At 39.2% G+C, this 19,945-nt stretch overlaps 2 protein-coding genes across 4 annotated transcripts; one reads left to right on the forward strand and one right to left on the reverse strand.

Moving 5' to 3' along the window:
* The first annotated feature begins 75 nt into the window (after nt 1-75).
* LOC106710793 (nuclear pore complex protein Nup154) lies at nt 76-9,992 on the forward strand. Of its 2 annotated transcripts, none has more exons than XM_045677815.1 (25): nt 76-284; nt 379-516; nt 1,002-1,158; nt 1,357-1,590; nt 1,669-1,850; nt 1,961-2,232; nt 2,450-2,581; nt 2,649-2,776; nt 3,033-3,230; nt 3,499-3,641; nt 3,831-4,014; nt 4,183-4,544; nt 4,721-4,859; nt 5,138-5,252; nt 5,326-5,482; nt 5,567-5,653; nt 5,898-6,085; nt 6,478-6,634; nt 6,961-7,054; nt 7,182-7,362; nt 7,648-7,882; nt 8,228-8,462; nt 8,562-8,682; nt 8,834-9,014; nt 9,626-9,992. In XM_045677815.1, exons 2-25 carry the CDS (start codon nt 379-381, stop codon nt 9,695-9,697), a joined length of 4,092 nt encoding a protein of 1,363 aa, XP_045533771.1. In that variant the 5' UTR covers nt 76-284; the 3' UTR covers nt 9,698-9,992. The 2 variants fall into 2 exon arrangements, with proteins under 2 accessions (XP_045533771.1, XP_045533770.1); XM_045677814.1 differs by having other exon boundaries at nt 76-258.
* LOC106710795 (synaptogenesis protein syg-2) lies at nt 9,988-19,545 on the reverse strand. Of its 2 annotated transcripts, none has more exons than XM_045677817.1 (15): nt 19,082-19,545; nt 18,138-18,255; nt 17,192-17,385; nt 16,283-16,420; nt 15,329-15,532; nt 14,877-15,058; nt 14,318-14,468; nt 13,924-14,060; nt 13,264-13,423; nt 12,497-12,721; nt 12,242-12,420; nt 11,969-12,158; nt 11,702-11,884; nt 10,936-11,276; nt 9,988-10,812 (listed from the first exon to the last, which is right to left on the reverse strand). In XM_045677817.1, exons 1-15 carry the CDS (start codon nt 19,155-19,157, stop codon nt 10,450-10,452), a joined length of 2,841 nt encoding a protein of 946 aa, XP_045533773.1. In that variant the 5' UTR covers nt 19,158-19,545; the 3' UTR covers nt 9,988-10,449. The 2 variants fall into 2 exon arrangements, with proteins under 2 accessions (XP_045533773.1, XP_045533772.1); XM_045677816.1 differs by having other exon boundaries at nt 17,192-17,388.
* Between the last annotated feature and the right edge of the window lie 400 nt (nt 19,546-19,945).

Consider the following 19,945-nt stretch of genomic DNA (forward strand, 5'->3'; position numbering starts at 1 on the left):
ACTCTTTACTATTTGCTTAGTAGCGCAATCTTTGACAGTAAATTCTCTATATTCTACGGTCAGTCTATGGTTGAGTTTTGCGATAATGTTGTTTGTAGACCGTTTTAATTTTAAAATTTCAATCCTAACTTGAAGTTTTATGTTTTTCCCTTTGCTTTTAAAAACTATACTTAGAATATAAACTTACCACTTTGTGGCACATAAATATAAGTATGATCTTTTTAAAAAAGTATTTACGCAAGTGAAGAAAAATTAAAGGTAGATACAATCCGGGCAAGAATAATGTAAAAGTCATTTTGACAGCAAGAGGATAACCTCTTGTATAGTTTTATCTTTTAGCTAGGTAAAAAGTTTTGATCATTGGAATAATGTTTTTAGATGCCCAGCATAATAAACAACGTTGAAGGATCTAGACAATCAAACGGTGGCAATATGCAACTGGAGTGTTTGGAGTTGGCGGGGTGCACCCTGGACCGGTACATTATAGTGGATAATTCCCGCCCTTCTTTTTTAGAGGTTTGGTTTTTATGTTTTCTTTTTTTTACCTTTGTTCTTAAACATGCCTGCTGTGGTATAGCTTTATAAAATATCTATATCATTAACGTAAACATAATATGAACTTATGAACCATTACTCGACATCTTATGCCTTTCATACGGCAATATTATGTATGTGCATATTTTTAAGAACTGTAAAGTAACTAATCTCGTTGTTTTATTAGGTTTTTTAGAATGTAATTCATAAAGTGAAGAATGTGAAGACAAGCAAAAATATATATATCACTATCCTTATTCTGATAAATATCACAGATAAATTTATGAAAGTTAATATTTATTGTATTAGATCTTAATATTTGGATGTTAATGATGAAATGGTAGATTTGAATTATTAGATGTTTTTCTTGAATTTGATTAATGATTCTTCAGTATTAGTAATACTCAAGTTAAAAGCAATAATCCTACTTTTGAAATATCCCAAATCATTCTGTATTTATATTTTAGATAACTGGCATAGCAGCACAAAGAAGTCCAACATGCAGTGGTTTGAATGCTGGCGACTACAGAAACCTTGCAGCTATACTCAACCATCCAAATTTATCACAGCTCAAAATATTAAACAAAGTTCCTTTGCCACCTGAAATAATGGAACACTTTGCCCGTATCCTTTTTATATTGTTTTACCGTGTAAAAAGTTTTATTATAAAATGATACATAATATCCTATATTCAATTAATGTAAAAATAAATATTTAACTTTAATAGTTAAAAAATAAAATCAATTATAATATTGTCTTATTATATCAATATTTCTTTAAAAATCTTGATACTTGCTATAATTATTCTTATAACAAAATCAGATATGCAATGCCATTGTTTGATGGGAGTATTTCCAGAAATAAGCCGAGTATGGTTAGCAATAGATAGCAACATATATGTCTGGGCCTTTGAACATGGCAGTGATGTGGCTTACTTTGATGGCCTAGGAGAGACCATAGTCAGTGTTGGCCTAGTCAAACCTAAGGCTGGTGTATTCCAAAATTTTGTAAAATATTTACTTGTGTTAACGACAACAGTAGAAATAGTAGTCTTAGGTAACTATTTCCTTTTTTTTAATTAAGTGAATTGATATTAAAGATGAACTATGTAAATTGTGAATTAATTATTGACAGGTGTAACATTTTCTGCAAGTAAGAATGATGGAAGCGGTGAATTTGAAGAAATACATTTAGTGCCTGAACCAGTATTTGTTTTGCCAACGGATGGTATATCAATGATGTGCGTGAAATCAACTTCAGAAGGACGCATTTTCATGGGTGGCAAAGATGGATGCTTGTATGAAATAACATATCAGGTAATCATATTATTTAGTTTTAAAAACCATTTATCGCTATTGTGACTTAATTTTCATCTGCTATAATTATGAGCAATGTATGTACTTTTTCTACTTTGTTAAATTTTCAGGCACAACTAGGTTGGTTCGGTAAACATTGCAAGAAAATTAATCATTCCACAAGTGCTCTATCATTTCTGGTACCTTCGTTCCTAAATGCTGCATTATATGATGAGGATCCTATAGTTAAAATTGAAGTAGACAATTCAAGACATATATTGTACACACTTAGTGAAAAGGGCTGTATAGAGGTGTTTGATTTAGGCAGTGATGGAGAGAGTATAAGCAGGGTTGTGAAATTAACACAGGGAAAAATTGTCTCTTGTGCTGTGGATATTGTAAAGTAAGTTTTTTTTTTCATCTATAATCAATGTTTCGTGAAATACATTTTATTCTTGTTATTTAATGTTTGTACCATTCTGCACTGGGCCAACGTGGTTGACTATGGCCTAGTCAATCTGAGTTATGGTAGATTCCAAGCTCCACGGTGGGAACATATGAGCTGATCGTCACGAATGTAAAGTTAACAATAATTAATAGTGATGATGATATTTTCACAGGACATTAGAAGCATCTAACTTTAAGCCAGTTATTGCAATATCAGCTGTAGAAGAATCAGAATCGGACCATTTGAATCTGGTTGCTGTGACTCAGACTGGTGCCAGATTGTACTTCAGCACTGGAAGTGGAGAGTAAGTAGTTATTATGTAGTTTATGAACCTTACGTATTTCTCTTGTTATATAACTATTTATTTTTAGTGCCAATCAAAGTGGACCTCAAAGACCTCAGTACCTCACACTGCTGCATGTCAGACTGCCTCCAGGATTTACACCTAACTCATCAGTTCTAAGACCTAAGCAAGTGCATAGTGCTGTTTATGAAAATGGTAAGTTTAAATGTTTAAGTCATAAATTTGCTCAAGTTTAAAACTCACTAAATTATATAAAGTTTGTTACACATTGTAATCTATGGTTCTGAAGTATTATGATAATGACTGATTTTATATTATTATTCAATTCTTTAAAAGTAGGCTCTATATCTAACAGATTAAGAGCCACCGAATCACCCTGAAAGTTCACTTTAATATGTGAAAACCCTGCCTACATAACCTGATATAATATATTGAAACCGGAATGTTGCAGGTTCCCTAGTAATGGTATGCTCAGCTGGAGGTGGTGGTGAGGCGGAGACATTATGGTGCTTGTCTCGTGTGCTGCCCAGCGGAATGAGCTTCAGTGAAGCCCACACCGTGTTGGCGCTAGACGGGCCTGCATGGGCACTCACTGCGCTACCCCCGCAGCAAGCCTCGCGGCTCTCACCCGCTTTGCTCTCTAAAAGAGGTATGATTGTTTATGATTTTAATATTCTTAGAAATCAATTTTGTGAACTTTATTATAATATTGCTTAGTCATGACCATAGTCTAAATATTACAAAGATTAGTGTGAGTTTTATTGACTTAACACATATTTGTATATGTGTTTTGCAATTTTTATAGAAGTTCCGAGAAGATTATTCAACTTATTTTAATCTGAACTTCAATATTAAAAATTCGAGACCTGTAATGACATATCAATAGATTGAGTATAAAAATGTGTGTGTGTATGTAGAGGTGTGGTCGTGGTCGCGCTGGGCGGTGGTGACGGGCGCGGGCGCGGCGGTGCTGGCGGCGGGGGCGGCGCCCGACCTGCTGCGCACGCTGCTGCGCGACTGCCGCGGACCCGAAGCGCAGCCCGTCAAAGACTTCTTCCAAGTATGTCACCAATTACAGCTGCCTATATTTCTTACTAATCTGACTTTATTCAACCATCCCCTACAAATGATAAATTCGATTGTATCTGTTAAATGGCATCAAATAGAAATTATGTTTGAACGAGTTAATTTTTCAGTATACTTCTTGTTTATTTATTGCGTATATTTACAAAGAAGCTATTCTTGTCAGTTGCACAGTATAGAACAGGCTTGCGCGTGCGCACTGTACCTGGCGTGCGAGGAGTCAACGAGCGGCGACGTGTCCGTCAGCGAGTGGGCGATGCGTGCTTTCTTCCTCTACGGCAGCCAGCTCACGCCCGCGCCTGCGCACGCGCCGCTCTATCAGCACCCCTCTCAGATACCATCCACTATAGGTATACAAGGAGTTATTAAAAATATTAATTATACACTTATGGTCACTAAGCGAGTTATATTGTGTTTTTCTCTCTTTTTTATAACTCATATTAAGTAGTTGTTTTAATAAACGTAAATAACTTGCATTTTTATAATTTGGTATATACTTCGATGTTTTTAATTGCCAGGTTCGCCAAAGTTCTCACCTCGGCAAATGTCAACACCGATGACGATGCGAGGTCAAGAACAGATCAGGCCCGGTCAATTGAACCAGTCCTACCAGCAAGCTCAAATGAACCAATCCATGGGTGTACCCAGTCAGTCCATGATGCCCCAGTCTCCGTTCCAACAGAACACAATGAGTCCAGGATTCAATCAGTCATCGTTTATGGGCAACGTTAACCAGCAGCAGAGAGACCCAAACTTCCCGATACAAATGGAGTACAGTGCAAAACATAACGGATTATATATTTATGTTGGCAGAATATTATCCCCAATATGGAATCTTAAGTGTGTATCCATTTCACTCACGCCTGATAAGAAAGAATTTGTAAGTAAACAACAGTGTTTTTACTAATTATCTCAAAAATTATGCTTTTGGTCAGAGAAACTATGTATAAGAAATGGGATTTTTATGAGGGTTTTCTTAAGTAGTGTATCACCCGCGTTAATGAATAACCTGAACTGCAGAGGCGTTGCCGTTCTACATGTATGTTTGTATGTCAGATGAGCAGCCGTGTGACGGGAGAAGATTGCGCCTACATAGTGCGGAAGCTGCAGCGCGTGGCTTTGTTCCTGCAGCGGCCGCTGGGCCCCCCCCACACTGACGAGCACGCCTCCCTGCACGCCCTCAAACTATTCATAAGTAAGATTACTGAGGCGTAAATACTATATTACTTCTTACCTTGTAAATGTTTGGATGTATGGATGGATGATTGTTAGGTATCTTCAGAATAGCTTTTTGGATCTCGTTAAAATTGGGCATATATGTTGAAAATAGTGTAGGAGAACACATAAGCTACTAATTCAGTTTTTTTAATTCCGCGGACCGGGTCGCGGCGGCAACTAGTTAAATATAATTTCTAAGTTAATTTATTCCTTATTACATATATATTTTTATATAACATAACATATTACTTCCAGCGATGGCGATTGAAATGTTAAGCTTATGGAAAGTGCTGTGCGAACATCAGTTCCACGTGATTGCAGCAAGTCTTCCGCCCGATCAGCAGAGCGCGCTGCAGGCAGCCAGCTTCAGGTTTTTTTTAAATACAATATAATTGTAAATGGCAAAAAAATATCAAAGGATAAAAAATACTTTTATCTTTCAGGGAGCTTTTAGTGGGTGGACAAGAAGTGGCGTGCTTGTTGTTGGGATCTCTTGTGGCCGGGTATCTACGCGACAACGCCTCTGTTGATGGAATATCGCAAAAGTTGCGTCAACTCTGCCCTACCCTCTATAGACAAGAAGATGCCACTTGCTCGAAGGTATAATCTGTTCCTAACCAAAATAAAGTAGCAAACAAAAAAAAAAAACAGCAAGATACTGCAACTTTTGGTTTTCTTTTTCAGGCTAATGAATTGTTAATATTTGCTAAGCAACAAAAGAATCCAGCGGAAAGAGAAGAAATGCTGCAACATGCCCTAAAGTTGTGTAAGGTAAATGTAAAGCTTTTTTTTACCTATTTCCAGTATGTTCCTGATTACCTTTATTGACGTAGGGGTTTTGTTAGGCTGACAGATGAAAGTTTTGCGATTTGTATCCTAAACGGATGAACGATTTAAACGAATTAGATGTCATGAGATTCATTTTTTCCTCGTAGTGAGGGGCCGTAGAGGCAAATTAGGATATATTGCTTTTTTTTTAATTACAATTAATTCACTTTTTTCATTATGTTTGCAGGATGTGGCACCAAACGTAAACCTGCCGTTAATTTGCTCAAAGCTGCTATCAGTAGGATTTTACTCTGGCGTGGTGGAGTTGTGTGTGGCGTGCGCTACAAAGATGGACCCACAGGACAAGGCTGTGCACTACTACAAGAGCGACCAACCCTCGCAAGATAGAGAAGGACATCTAGCTTACTATAGAAGGTACAATAAATTTATACAGTTTATAAATTGTGTTTGATGTAATCACATTAATTGTTGGTTTTTAGTTACTGCCGTTTTTCACTAAGCGGCTAGCCGTGTATACCTTCACTTTGTACAGCACAAGTAGCCGCGCCAGTGAAAGAAGACACTCGATTGCATACAAAAGACGGCTAGCCATTAATTAGATATTGTATATTAAATTATTTTACCAGATGCTATCATTTGGTTGAAATATCGTGATATTATGGCCTATGCAAATTCTTAAGTATGTTCAAATTATTTATGATTTTTGAACGGAATTAAAGTTATATATTAACAAGAGAGAGGAAATGTTTTCGTATAGTTGTTTTAGCAATGTAAACCCACGGCTTTGCAATATATTTGTGTCGCAGGATGGAGATATACCGGGAGGTGTGCGGCGCGCTGGAGCGGCTGTACGAGCGCAGCGCGGAGGCGGCCGGCACCGACCTCTCGCTGACGCCCACAAGACTCAACACCTCCGCTGCCGACGCCACGCTGACACTATCACCGGCTGATGCTAATTATCAGGTCAGTGGGGCGGGCCGGACCGTTTCAAATGTCTTAGATCAAGATCATCTGTGCGTTACGCATTATCCTCCCCTGCCTCTGGCTTTCTTTTACTACGCCTAAAATTGCACTTCTACGCAGTGTTTCGTACTATGATATTTGAAAATACAGTAATGTGACAATTCAGTGTGACACGTACATATTATAACATTTTTAATAACAACCAATAATCTTTTTAATTCAAAAAAGTAACAGTTTTGGAAAACCGTATCTAATAAATTTCACTTTCAAAAATAAATTTATCCTAAAGGTATTTGTGAAATTCTTACTGTTTTTTTTATTTTCAGGGAAGAAAACTAGTTTGGGAATGTTTGTCACGTGACGACGAATTGCTACATGTAGCGGTATACGAGTGGCTTGTTTCTAAGAACCTAGGTTCAGGTAGGTTACTCTTGTGTAATGTAAAATACTTTATATACAATTTGTAGTCCCTCAATATAGATTTCTCTTACTAAATCTACACTAAGAGTAACCACTTCACAGCTCTTAAATAATTTGTCAATTTCAGAGTTGATATCGCTGGGCGCGTCCCCTCCGGCGTCGTTACGCACATACCTGCAGCGTGCGGCGCGCGCCGCCTCGCCGCCCGCTGCACTGCAGCTGCTAGACTTGCTCTGGAAGGTTCTTGAGCGCGCCGGTGAACATCTGGCGGCTGCTGAAGTGCTGGAAGGACTCGCTACTAGACCTGGGTAACTTATAGTAAAACTGTTTCGTAATTAAAGTTACCAAAAGAAGTTTATTTCGTTTCAGCCTGGGCACAAACCTTTCGTTTTAGAGTAGTCTTGTGTTTTTATTTCGTTAAATATAAAGCTTTACCTTATAAATTTAATTTTTGCTGTAGTGTACACTAACATATTTTTATTGCTTGCATTTAGGTTATTTTAATGGCAACGGTGGACGTTTTAAACCACTAACAGCATACTGAATATTTTATTTATTGCAAAAATAATAAAAGACTTGTTTGTCGTGTACAGTTCGGGTGCGACGCTATCCCAGCGCATGTCGTGGTTGTCTGCGGGCGTGGTGTGTGTGCGCGGTGCGGGCGGCGCGGGCGCAGGCGGCGGCGGCGAGCTGCTGCGCCGGCTGGAGGAGGCGAGCGAGGTGGCTCGTGTGCAGGCCGCCGTGCGCAGCGCCGCCGCCGCCAAGCGCCCCGCGCCCCCGCCACATCTCATGCGACGGCTGGATGATGAACTTCTAGAGGTCACACAGGTACACTGATACAATCACTAATTCGAACTAAGGTTTAAAAAAATTATCAATAACATGAAAAAAAAACAACGGATAATTTAGACCATTCCATGTATACTGTTGTGTGTGTATACTGAAAGGCTTATTTTATTTTATTTTTTTATGTATACTGTATATAATTGGCTGTAATACCCAGGCATTTTTTTTATTAAGATAAAAATGATACAACTAATAGTCATCGTACGACATGGCCTGGCCATAAGTGTGCTTAATATTTAAAGTATCACGGATTTCACTTTACGTGAAATCCGTGATACTTTTTTATTTTTATAAAAGTCATTACTAGACAGTAAAACGATTTTACAGCTGTACGAAGAATACGCGGACCGCTACAACCTATGGGAGTGCAAGTTGGCGATAGTGCAATGCTCGGGACACAACGACGCGCTGCTAGTGGAGAACATCTGGAGCAACATCCTGGCGGAGGCGGAGGCGGTCGCCCGCAACCTCCCCACGCCCGACGAGCGCCTCGCCTCCGTACTTAGCAAGTTCACTACCTTGGGACGGGAGTATGTCAATACCGGACACTGCTTCCCGCTTTGTGAGTTATATATATTTTTTTTGTTTTACGGATCAATAAATAAATGTCAAACAAGTGTTATATCCGATTTTAATATGCTTATTGTTTTTTTTTTTTCAGATTTTATTGTCCGCCAATTAGAAATAATGAGTTGCAAAATGCAAGCTGACAAGAGTATGGTGTTTAAAGCTGTTCTGAATATAGGAGTATCTCTGGAGCAAGTGCTCGATATTTATATTAAGTGAGTTTACTTACATTTTAGCTAGTTTATAATTCCGTTTTAGTCCGTAGCGTAAACGGCTGAACGGATTTTAATGGATGTCATTTGGGGAAACTGACGAAGGCTTGTATGTTTTATTTGGTAGTCTTAAGATAAAAATATATTATTGCAGACTGGTGAGCGTGAACGAGCGCGTGTGGCTGGGATGTGGGGATGAGTCGCACGTGTGTGGTGCAGCTGCTGCGCTGCTGACGGCTGCTCGGAGTGACGTGGCCAGTCTGCCTGCAGCACCTCGCCGCCGCGCCCTCGCCCGCTGCAAGGACCTGCACGAGGCCGCACTCTCCGCGCTGCAGGTCTGCTCCTTGCTCCTACACCACTGAACTAATGCAATATTACTATACTATGACTATCTCCTAAACAATATCGTACAATCCAGAAATGATGCGCCTCAAATTGATATCTTCTTTAATAATTTGTTTAGATTTAAAAAATATCTTCGAGATGTTGTGATTTGATTTTTGGCGTTCCTCTATCATTTTTTTTTATTACATAATTAGCTTCATCACATAATTTTTCTAATTTTGTTTATATAAAGATTTGGTGTTGTTGCTTTGTTATACTTGCATGATGTGTACATGTATAATTTGGATAAATTATTATTCAGTTTTTAATTCGCTTTTGTTATATTAGTTATTGTGCATGTGTTATAATTTACCTGTTGGTGTATCTAAATAAATAATAGAAATTTATCTCAAAGGAGTGAATATTACTACTTGAAAACTACAAATATTGTATTTTGCCGAATGGACTGCCACGATCGGTAAACCATGACCTCATAGAAGACAGGCTTGTCCCGGAGGTCTAATTCTTTCGAAAAAGGATGTGGTTTTAACGCGAAATGCTAGGCAATGCGTTTTTGTTCGTTTTCAAAATTTTAGTATTAAATGTTTTTTTTTTGTTCCAGTCCCGACCGAATACGAAGCATCTAATTGACAAGCTGACAGTGGCGCAGGCGTATTTAGATCGAATGGAGTAGCATATTACCTAAACAATTATCACACTTTGTAATTTGTCAATCAGAATTCTACCATTTTTTATAATAAGATTTTTTCGACGATCCTTTATTTTTGTATTGAAATGAAACAATAGTAAAAGTTGACATTTAATTTAATAACTGCATGAATGAAGTTTTATTCAGAACGTAAAAGTTTCTTACAAATATATACATTGGCGAGAAATATTGATTACATATAATATGGAATGGCAGTAAATTAACAATATGTATATTGTCAGGACATCGAATCGTTAAAAAATAATGTTTGAAAAAATTTTAATAAAATTGCCATAAATAAATAAATGTCAATCATGTGCATATAAAAATGGAAACGCGACGAATTAAAGTCGTACAAGTCTGGAGAGGCATCACTGAATCGTTTCTATTTTTGTAAATAAAATTTTTGAAGTACAATATCTGTTTTATTTTATCCTAAAACTGCAATAATAAAATGCAGGCTGTGAGATCTTACTGATTTGGTTCATTTATAAGAGTCCTAAAGGACTAGATAAACTTTGGTAAATTATTTATTAAGATTTCTTTTAAGTGAATACTTGATATACTTTATCAAGGGATGCACTATAATTTTTTATGTCTAAATGTTTTTAAAAGTAGTGGTACTATATTTCCATATCATTGTGTATTTCCTGAAATCAACGAACAATTTATGAAAATCGATTTATTGCCTAAATTAGTGCATCTCTAACTCAATCGTATCTTTGACCAGCAAACTATTAAGAAGAATCGTCAAAAGGGTTTGTATTAATAGTGTTACCTTGACTGTCGTAATCAGGGTACGTGTAAAGGCTATTTTGAGCACCGCTTAAAGTCGGCAAACCTATTGTGTTAGAAGATATGGTTTGTTGCTTCCCTAATTCCTTGCCCGAGGGACTCTTCCTTACGATAGTTGTGTACGTTGGTGTGGACTTGTTGGGCATGTCTTTGATCTTGGTCGCGGCTCGGTAAGTGCCGAACTCGTCCGGCGGCGGTGGTAGGGAAAATCCGTCAGAGGTTTGCGTTATTTCAGATGTTTCGTCGCTCAGCTCCTTTGCTAGTTTGTGACGCATTTTTCTCGGCATCGTGTAAAATGTGTTCATCTATAACGACAAAATTATTTTAATTTAAAGGCGAAAATGAGTTTTCGGTTCTCGTTAAAGTAATTAAACGAATACTTAAAATTATGAAACAGAGCTTAACAGCAGAAAGCTTCTTAAGCTTACCGGTTTGGCGACGTTATAATTAGTTTCTGGGGGTAGATGCATGACTAGATGATCGCAGAGGGCGTCCATGTCGCGCTTCCTGCTGACGTTCTGCATGGAGTGCATCCTGCAGCTGGCGCTGTGTCGCAGTCCCTCCCCCGCGCGTCCCCCCGCCTGTCCCCCTGCTTGTCCCCCCGCCTCGCCCAGCTCGTGCAGGTACCGCGCCGAGTGGAAGGAGCCGGTGCGCCGCACGTCGTAGTTCTTGCTGGGGTACCGCGAGATGGCGCGCCGGAAGGACTCCGTGCGCCGCACGTTGCACTCGCTGCCCTCGTCACTGTCGTGGTAAGTCTCACAGTTTGTGTCTGAAAATGCAACTATATTATACACATCTAATTTATTACTGATGTGAAACATGTGACTCATAAAATTTCCAGCACGATACATTATAAACAAAAGACTTATTTCAGGTAGAAAATCTAAGTATCTTACTTCTTACTAATATTATAAATGCGAATGTTTGGAGGGATGGATCGATGAATGTTTGTTTGAAGGTACCTCCGGAACGGCTGAATGGCTCTTGATGAAATTTGGCAAAGATGGAGGACATAGTCTGGAAGAAAACATAGGCTACTTATTACATTTCGGTTTTTTTTAATTCGCACGGACGCGGATTTGTAAGTCGCGGTCGACAGTTAGTTATTTAAAAATATATTTAAATTGTTTTTTGTTTGTGCACCAGATGAGCTAGGCTCTGATAATAAGAAAAACGTGTAAATTTAGTGAGTACCCTCAGTGCTATAAGCGCAGAGCGGGGGGTCAGAGTGCGCACGAGGCAGGTCGTGCCGGGCGCCGCGCTCGTGCGCGCACAGCACGAGACCGCACGCCGCCAGCGCCAGCAGCAGCACACCGCCGCACAGAGCCAGCGCTAGAGCGGTTATGTTACTCACCGCACTCACTGGACCGACCTCACCTATAGGAATTGATTGTGGATTAATTATGAATTGAATTCCGTTGGACGTATTCCCACACTTTAATAAAAAAATACATAATTTACCTTCAGTTTCATCAATAATGCTGTCTTTGTCTATCTCGACTGTACTGCTCTCTCCTTTAGCATTGAACGCTACCACAACAAACTTATATGACTCTACTTTTGGCTCTGGAATTATGAACTTGGGCTCTTGATTAATAATTGACAAAGTTTGTTCCTCGGAATCCGACGAAAATACGTTGAATTTGAATTTCTGTAATAATTCAGAAATATTAATATTACTAATTAGATCTATCCACTTTTTTGCATCGGAATGAAGTTTAATATCAAATTGACCTGTTGTAAGCCACCATCATGTCCCTTGTCACAGGTGACAGTGATATCGTTTTCATTTTTGACAGCTCTGCAGGCGGAGGGCGGGCGCGGCGCGGTCTCGTCGGTGATAAGGAAGGAGCACTTTGTCTGCGGCAGACCTTTACCCACCACGTTGTTCAGACCCCAGCATCGTATCAGTGCTGGAAGATATACAAGTTTCCACAACAATCATGTGGGTACGAGGATACGACGCATTGGTGTAAAAAAGATACCTACTATATGATGTGTCGTTGGGTCTTGTATACTTGAGTGTGGGTGTCTCAGTCTCGTCGTTGTAGGTCTGGTTGTTGCGGCGCTTGTTAGCGTCCATCGTCTCACTGATGAAGGCCCAGCGGTACGCACTCGGCGCTGGGTTTGATCTCACACTACATGTTATGTTTATACTATCGTCTTCCGCCACACCGTATTCCGCTATTGTTTCATCTTCACAATATGCTGGGTCTAAAATATACAAAAATCTATGAAATAAAGAATATTGCAGATCACCAAGGATAATGGATAAAAGTGTAGCGTCAAGTATCGAATTTTTGTTTAATTTTTTTTTATCATAAGGTGGCAAACAAGCAGCCACCTGAGTTCACCGAAATAGTGAAGCGACCGCTGCCAAGACATCTGCAATTTCAGATGCGTTGCCTACCTCTAATCAACGGATCCCCTTCCTATGCATTCCATCCATGCAATTAAAATTATGCCTTCAGCACCACACTCATCAAACGAAACTCGGAACTTCTACTTGTCTTCTGTGTGGTCGTGGTATTTCACCGGGCGAGTTGGCCCATTCGTGAAATAGATGTTGCTAACATCTACCACTGTAGAACTAATTAATCTATTTACAAGGGAAAAATTTGATGTTATAGATTCCTATACACAGTTTAATTTTATTATCACTGTAGAATATGTTAGTGCCAGCGAATGCGAATTTACTTTAGCAACTGAAAAGTGAAACTGAAAATAGTGGCATTGAAGGTGTTATATATTCTTACAAGTGACATCAATGAGAATGGGGTCGCTGTAGGCAGAGCCCTCGTTGTTGGTGGCGGCGCAGGCGTACTCCCCCGAATCAGACTCTGATATCTCTCTCAGTTCTAATGTCTGCTTGATTGATGACTCGTCTTGATCGTACTTCTGGTTCACCAAATCATTCTGCAATTTAATTACTCATAAGAAAATTATTCTTGGCTCAAAAGATTTAAAAAATATAAAAATTAAATACATAAATGTAATATTTATGAGTGTAAGTAATTTTTATTTGTGATATCGTGGGTTTCTGAGACCAAAATCCTCGTTTAACATACTATGTTATCTCAGTTTTGTCAAAAATTGTCTGTGAGGTTAAGATATGTTTTAAATAGAGATTTTGGTCTTAGAAACCATCGATAAGTAAACTCCGCCCATCGAGGGTTTGTTACAGTATAATATTGTATTTTCAAAAAATGTTTAACGTATGGACAAAATTTCCAAATTTATTAAACAAGGTTTTAAACAAGGTTTTTTTTTAAATATTCGTCCTATTTTTAAGAAAAACTATTAGGAACAATTACAACTATTGTAAATGTTAATTTTTTTACATTTATTCAAGCGATAATTTAAATTAAATTTCAATTTAAATTGGTTAAAAGACTTTCTACAACGCGTTAGGTTACCCCATGGAACCAGGTGACTTCGTACACGGACGGATTGGCCTCGTAGCTGCAGTTGATGGTCAAGTTGGTGCCCTTCACAGCAGTCAGAGTGTTGTTCTCCAGTTCTCCCTCTACAACTATTTTTAGTTGCGGAGGATCTACAAAATAATAACAATATTTTTAACTTTTAAAGGAATAACCTATAATTTAGTTCTCCTAAGACAGTTGTTGTCTTGGAACTTTATTCCTTTATGTGACTGTTCTTCAAGTCATCCCAACGTCGTATAGTATATAGATAAAGATGATTCTCTTAGGCTTGAACTTCTGGACTAGCAGAAGCTAAGGGCTCAATTAATGGACCATCATTGTGTCCATTCTTCAGTCTAATTTAGAAAATATATATGTTAAGACTAACAGAGCACAGTGAGCGGCAGAGGCTGTGCGCAGACGAGGCGGGATGCTGTGCGCGCGCTGTCGGGCGCACAGCACGTCAGCAGCGCCTCGTCGTGCTGCGCGCTCACCACCAGCTCTACCTCGCTCACCAACAGCCGCTGTGACGGCTCTCGCTAAACACATACACAACTTTATATAAGAAAACTTCTTAGTATTGGGTACATTTTGTTTTTTCTCTTTGTGTTGTATTTCATGACCCCAATGGAACAAAAGGTAAATGTAAGAACATGAAGTTATTCAACACTTGAAAATCAACTGCTTATTAACTAGAAAATCATACGAAATTTGACGTTTATATCATCACTAGCTTTCGCCCGCGACTCTGTCCGCGCGGAATTTTAAAAAAAACTTAATAAGCCTATGTGTTCTTCCAGACTATGATCTACAACTGTGCCAAGTTTCAAAAAGATCCGTTTAGCCGTTACTGAGTTACCTTCAAACAAACATCCATTCATCTAAACATTCGCATTTATAATATTAGTAAGATAATAAAGTATGATATAAGGTAAAGACATGCTCACAGTGATGTTCTGGTCGATGTTATGTATCTGCGAGGAGTTGAGACACCAGATGACTGGTGGCGAGGGGCGCGCGCCCAGCACGCGGCACTGCGCGCGCAGCGGCCGGCCCGCGCGCACTCGCCCGCTCGACACCACCTCGCCCTTCTCTCCGCTCACACGCATCATCACCAGCTCCGGTGGTACTGGAGTAGATATGACTTTTTACGGCAACTAGGAACTGTAGGCGTGCTTGATAACAACCACCCTTTAAGTTATACGGTCATAGAAGGTGGTACACCCTAGCTTAAATTGATACTTCTCTTGCTGGTCAAAATAGGATGGAAATCCCGACGCTAACACAACACTTGTCCTCGACGAGACACAGAAAACGAGTTGCCAGCGTCAGTTTACACAAGTTAGAGTGCTTACGGCTTGTTGTGTAAACGTAAGTAAAATAACAGTCGAGCACTCACGATACATATCAATAGTGATGTCAATGGAGAGTGGCGGAGTCCTGTCGTTGTTGTTGGCGAGGCAGGTGAGCAGGCGGCCGTGGTCCTCGCGACGTAGAGGCCCGTACAGCAGGTCGCCGCGCACGCGCTGCTCCGACAGCGGTGTCGTCGTGTTCTTCAGCAACCGCGAACCCGCCCACCACGACAGCGAAGACAGCGGCTTGCCTTACACATTACAAAAAAATAGATTTACATCAAATCGATTGGCCCCTAATTTAACCAACATAATGGAAGTCGAAGACTTAGCTATTTTTAAAAAAAATTGTTCACTTTACTAAAGCATACAGTTACTAAACCTTCCAATTCGGTATATTCAATTTTTTTTTTAGTTTTAGTTTTATCTTAAGTATTGGTGTAGAAGCAATCATTTGTGAATGGGTCCATATATACATAACTTGGTTAACAACGTGATTTGAATGAGGGAGGTGATAATGTAATTTATTGTCAACACATTCACGAAGCTGGCGCGTCACGTCATGTCAGCTGGCCGCGCCGGACGTCGCCGGACGCCGCCCATCTTCTGCCAGGTCATTGTCACGCCGATTAACCGCTTTATGCCGGTCTTTCACTCAAAAATATTACTAACTTCTTTTTTAAACTGTTTGGTTTGCGTATTTCATACTTAAATCTCAACTATGAGCCTTGGCATTATACTCTTTAATAAAATTAGCACAAAATTTTAATTTAATATGTAGCAACTACTCTTACTCATTTTAGTTTACAACTTTTGTGTTACTTGTTTCATACGTATGTATTTACACTCGTCAAAATCAGTGAACTTGGACAACAACAGGTGAAACGAAAAAAAAAATACAGTCGAATTGATAACCTCCTTCTTTTTGAAGTCGGCTAAAAAGCATAAATACTAACAAAAAATAGCCTTTTGACAATAAAGTAAAAAACCCATTGTAATACCTCCAAAGACGACACAGAACAGATGCACAGTATCGCCAATGTAGTAGGGGCCGAGATTCCTGCTGGTGTTGGCGCCCGCGCTGGCCGTCGTCACGCGTGTTCCGTTTTCGTGAATCACCCACAAACGCTGAGGCGGCTCTAGATAAAATTTCATAGAGATGTAGAAACAACAGCTTTTTTATAAGCAAAAATATTAAATAATATCCAAGGTTTGTAGCCGTTTGCATTTTTTATTCCTTAAAATATTCAATCACGACAAACATATATAAACGACAAACAGACCTTGACGTATATAGTTTCAGCCGCAGACTTCATTGGATATATCTTATTCCAGAAAATACTCATAAATCATTAAGTATTGTTTAATAGTGATAGATATTACATTAAAAATTCAATACAGATAATTCATATTGTTAGTAATATTGGGATAAAAGAGAAAGACGCCAATATTACTGTTCTTCTAACCTAACATTCGATAATAGGTTGTACATTTTACCAAACAGTGTAGCCTTTTTGTGCATGGTGTTTTTAAAATGTATACAATACCTGTATTAGGTCATAAAGTCTTTGTAACGGTACCTTAACATGATGAAATGTTTACGTGTCGTAATTGTCTGTAAATGGGGTGAATTGTTCCGGCGCTGTCAGCTTCCTCATTATGCTCGCGGACCAATTAATGCCGTAGCGGCTACGGGACCGCTATTTTAGTTCGCGATGAATAAGCGAGCCGCACTTTTATACAATTAACTTTTTAAACAATCTAATTTAACTCTTATTTTTAACTAGAAATATAGTACTTGTTGGTTCATTGGGGTGATATAGTACTTATTTATTAAATGTTTGGGCTTCCAGATACGTGCCGATGCTAAACACAAAATACATCGGTGTCATCGGTGAATAAATACTTACCTATAACTTCTAATGTGATGTAAGTTTTGTGGGAGCGACTCGACTCGAAGTCGGCGAAGCAATAGTACTGTCCAGCGTCGGAAGGCCGCACGGCGAGGATCTGCAGCCTTTCTTCGGTCTCATCTTCCGAAGTGATGAGCTTGTAGCGGCCGCCGGGGGATAGCACGTCGCTATTGTTGCCGCGCAGGTCGCGACTGCTGGCCACGCCCGAATTAAAATATATTAATAATTGTAAAATGTCTTTTACAGTAAAGAAGGAGACACGCGACTCTGGTCTTTCATACAAATACGATTAGAAGTCGCACAGCTAACCGCACTAGTGACAAAGGAGTCTAACAATGGTTCAGTCCTAATATCTTGGTCAAGGGTACTACCGAAAATAAGGTCATAGTTTCGAAACAACCATTCGACTGTTGGCGTCAACCATATCACGCTAACTTATGATCTTGTTCTCTGCCTACCTGTGCAAGATACATCCACTTCATAAAATGCCGTCTAAATGCAATATAGTACTGAGCGTTGCATGCGAGGTGTATCAAGTGTGTACTTTAGCTGTGAGTGTTCACTTGTATCGTATTACGGATGACACGAGCGGCGGCAAGTGATTCGCGTGACGAAGCCAACTACCTACATCTGAGCCGCACCGCTGATTACCTGCTTGCTAAGTATACATAACCCCCAGGATTGTGGTAACTACAAAATGCACAGATTATCTTCTATTACACTCTGAGTCATGTAGATTTCTTATACTTTATTTACACAAAAAGGCCACCCTTACTGATCTCTAAACAGCTCCGTAACAAAACTAAATGTCTGGTGATGACTTATAAAGTTGTCGAACATTCAAAATTCGCATTTTAAGTATTCGATGGTCAGATGGGGAATCCGTTATTAAGACTGGTTAAGTAGCAGTATCCAGAATGAAACTAAAATAGTAACTGATCACCTATAGAATGCCGTGGGCGAGCCGTCTCTATACCAGGCGATGATCCTGAGAACATCTCCTTCGTTTTCCGCGGTCACGTTGCACGGCAGCTCCGTGCTCTGCCCCACCACAGCTTCCACTGGCAACAATCACGCGTAGTCATCACACATACAAGTCATAATAAAGCCAGCACGCATCTGTGGTTCCTCTGTTCCGGGTGGATGTCCATGGGCGTCTGTCATCTCTTAACACTGATAATAATAACTAAAAGGTCTGCGACAGCGAAATATGAGCAAATCACATAATAATCTTAAGTTGTTGTAATTTTCCTATTTCATCTATCAAATCATACCTATTTATTTAATATTAGTCATCAGCTTATTTACTATGAGAAAATAGTTTGATTTGAATCGACCCTACGTCTCTGACAAATTAGCATTGGGAAACTGTGATCGCAAAGAATGGTGTCCTTGGTGGTTAAAAGCAAAAACCTAATTTTCAGTTAAAAATTTTATGTTTTTCTTGTAACATATTCTTTCAATTGATTAAACATAAAAATATTCTTGCTCAAAGCTAAGCTCGTAGTTAACAGAGTACACGATTGCTACGACTGGATGTAATAAATCTGCACTCTCATATCCTTGTCGTTAAACATCAGGTAGAAAATGCACTTTAAAATTATTATTGGACATGGCAAAACATATTGAGTTCATGTTTACATTCTGAGCAATAATAGATACATATTTATATCCAAATCTTAGTCAAATAAAAGTAATTTCACGGTAACATACTAATGTAAAAAGCTTGGAAAATATGAAATAACTAAGGCAGGAATTATTTAAAAAAATGTTATTCATTTACAAATCTTAATTTTTAGAAATCGAATAAAACAATTGTTTTATTGTTAAGTCGCGCGTAATTCTTCTTCTTGAATTATTTGTTTGTTACTTCGCAATTTCACTTACCTGTAATAATTTCCTCTTGCGCATTTAAACTTTTAAGTAACACAACCGCTACGAGAAGTAAATCTATTCGACGCATCTTGCACACGATCTCACATTACCATCTATTAGAGTATGTTATATTTTTATGACACACATTAGAGGGTCCAAAATATATCATTTCGGCGCGAACGTACGCCGATCCGTCTTAACAGGCGCGGCGGGCGCAGCGGACACGCGATTCAATTGGCGCGCCCGTTGGCAATGGGCGATGTCGGCGTTGGGCCAGGGAGCGCGGGACTCCATCGCCGCTGCTCCCGGCTGCTTCCGGAGCGCTCGGTCTCCGCCGTGACGTCACGCCCGCCCGCCGCCGCTCAAACAATGCCCGCTCACCACTTACAGGTTTAGATGTTGCTCCTATGCCCAAATTAAAATTCGAGAGACTGTCCTTTCGAAACCTATAACGCATTTGTCTCAATTTAAAAAAGGACTAGAACGTAGACACAAAGTAGGTAGCCATCGTGAGATAAATAGGTGAAGGTCAACAACAATCTTTGTGTTGTGACTTGTATAAAAGTTTATTAATAAATATGTCAGATAACACATATTGATAATTATAAGTGTCTTAATTACTAATCTATCTATATATATAAAAGAAAGTCGTGTTAGTTACACTATTTATAACTCAAGAACGACTGAATCGATTTGATTGAAAATTGGTGGGCAGGTGGCTTAGAACCAGGAAACGGACATAGGATAATTTTTACCCCGTTTTCTATTTTTTATTCCGCGCGGACGGAGTCGCGGGAAAAAGCAAGTTGTTAATAAATAAAGTAAAAAGTATCTCGTAGCACCGATTTGTATCAGGTCCGGCATTGTTACCACAGC

Source organism: Papilio machaon, chromosome 4 (genome assembly GCF_912999745.1).
Source record: "Papilio machaon chromosome 4, ilPapMach1.1, whole genome shotgun sequence".
Taxonomy (NCBI): Eukaryota; Metazoa; Arthropoda; class Insecta; order Lepidoptera; family Papilionidae; genus Papilio; species Papilio machaon.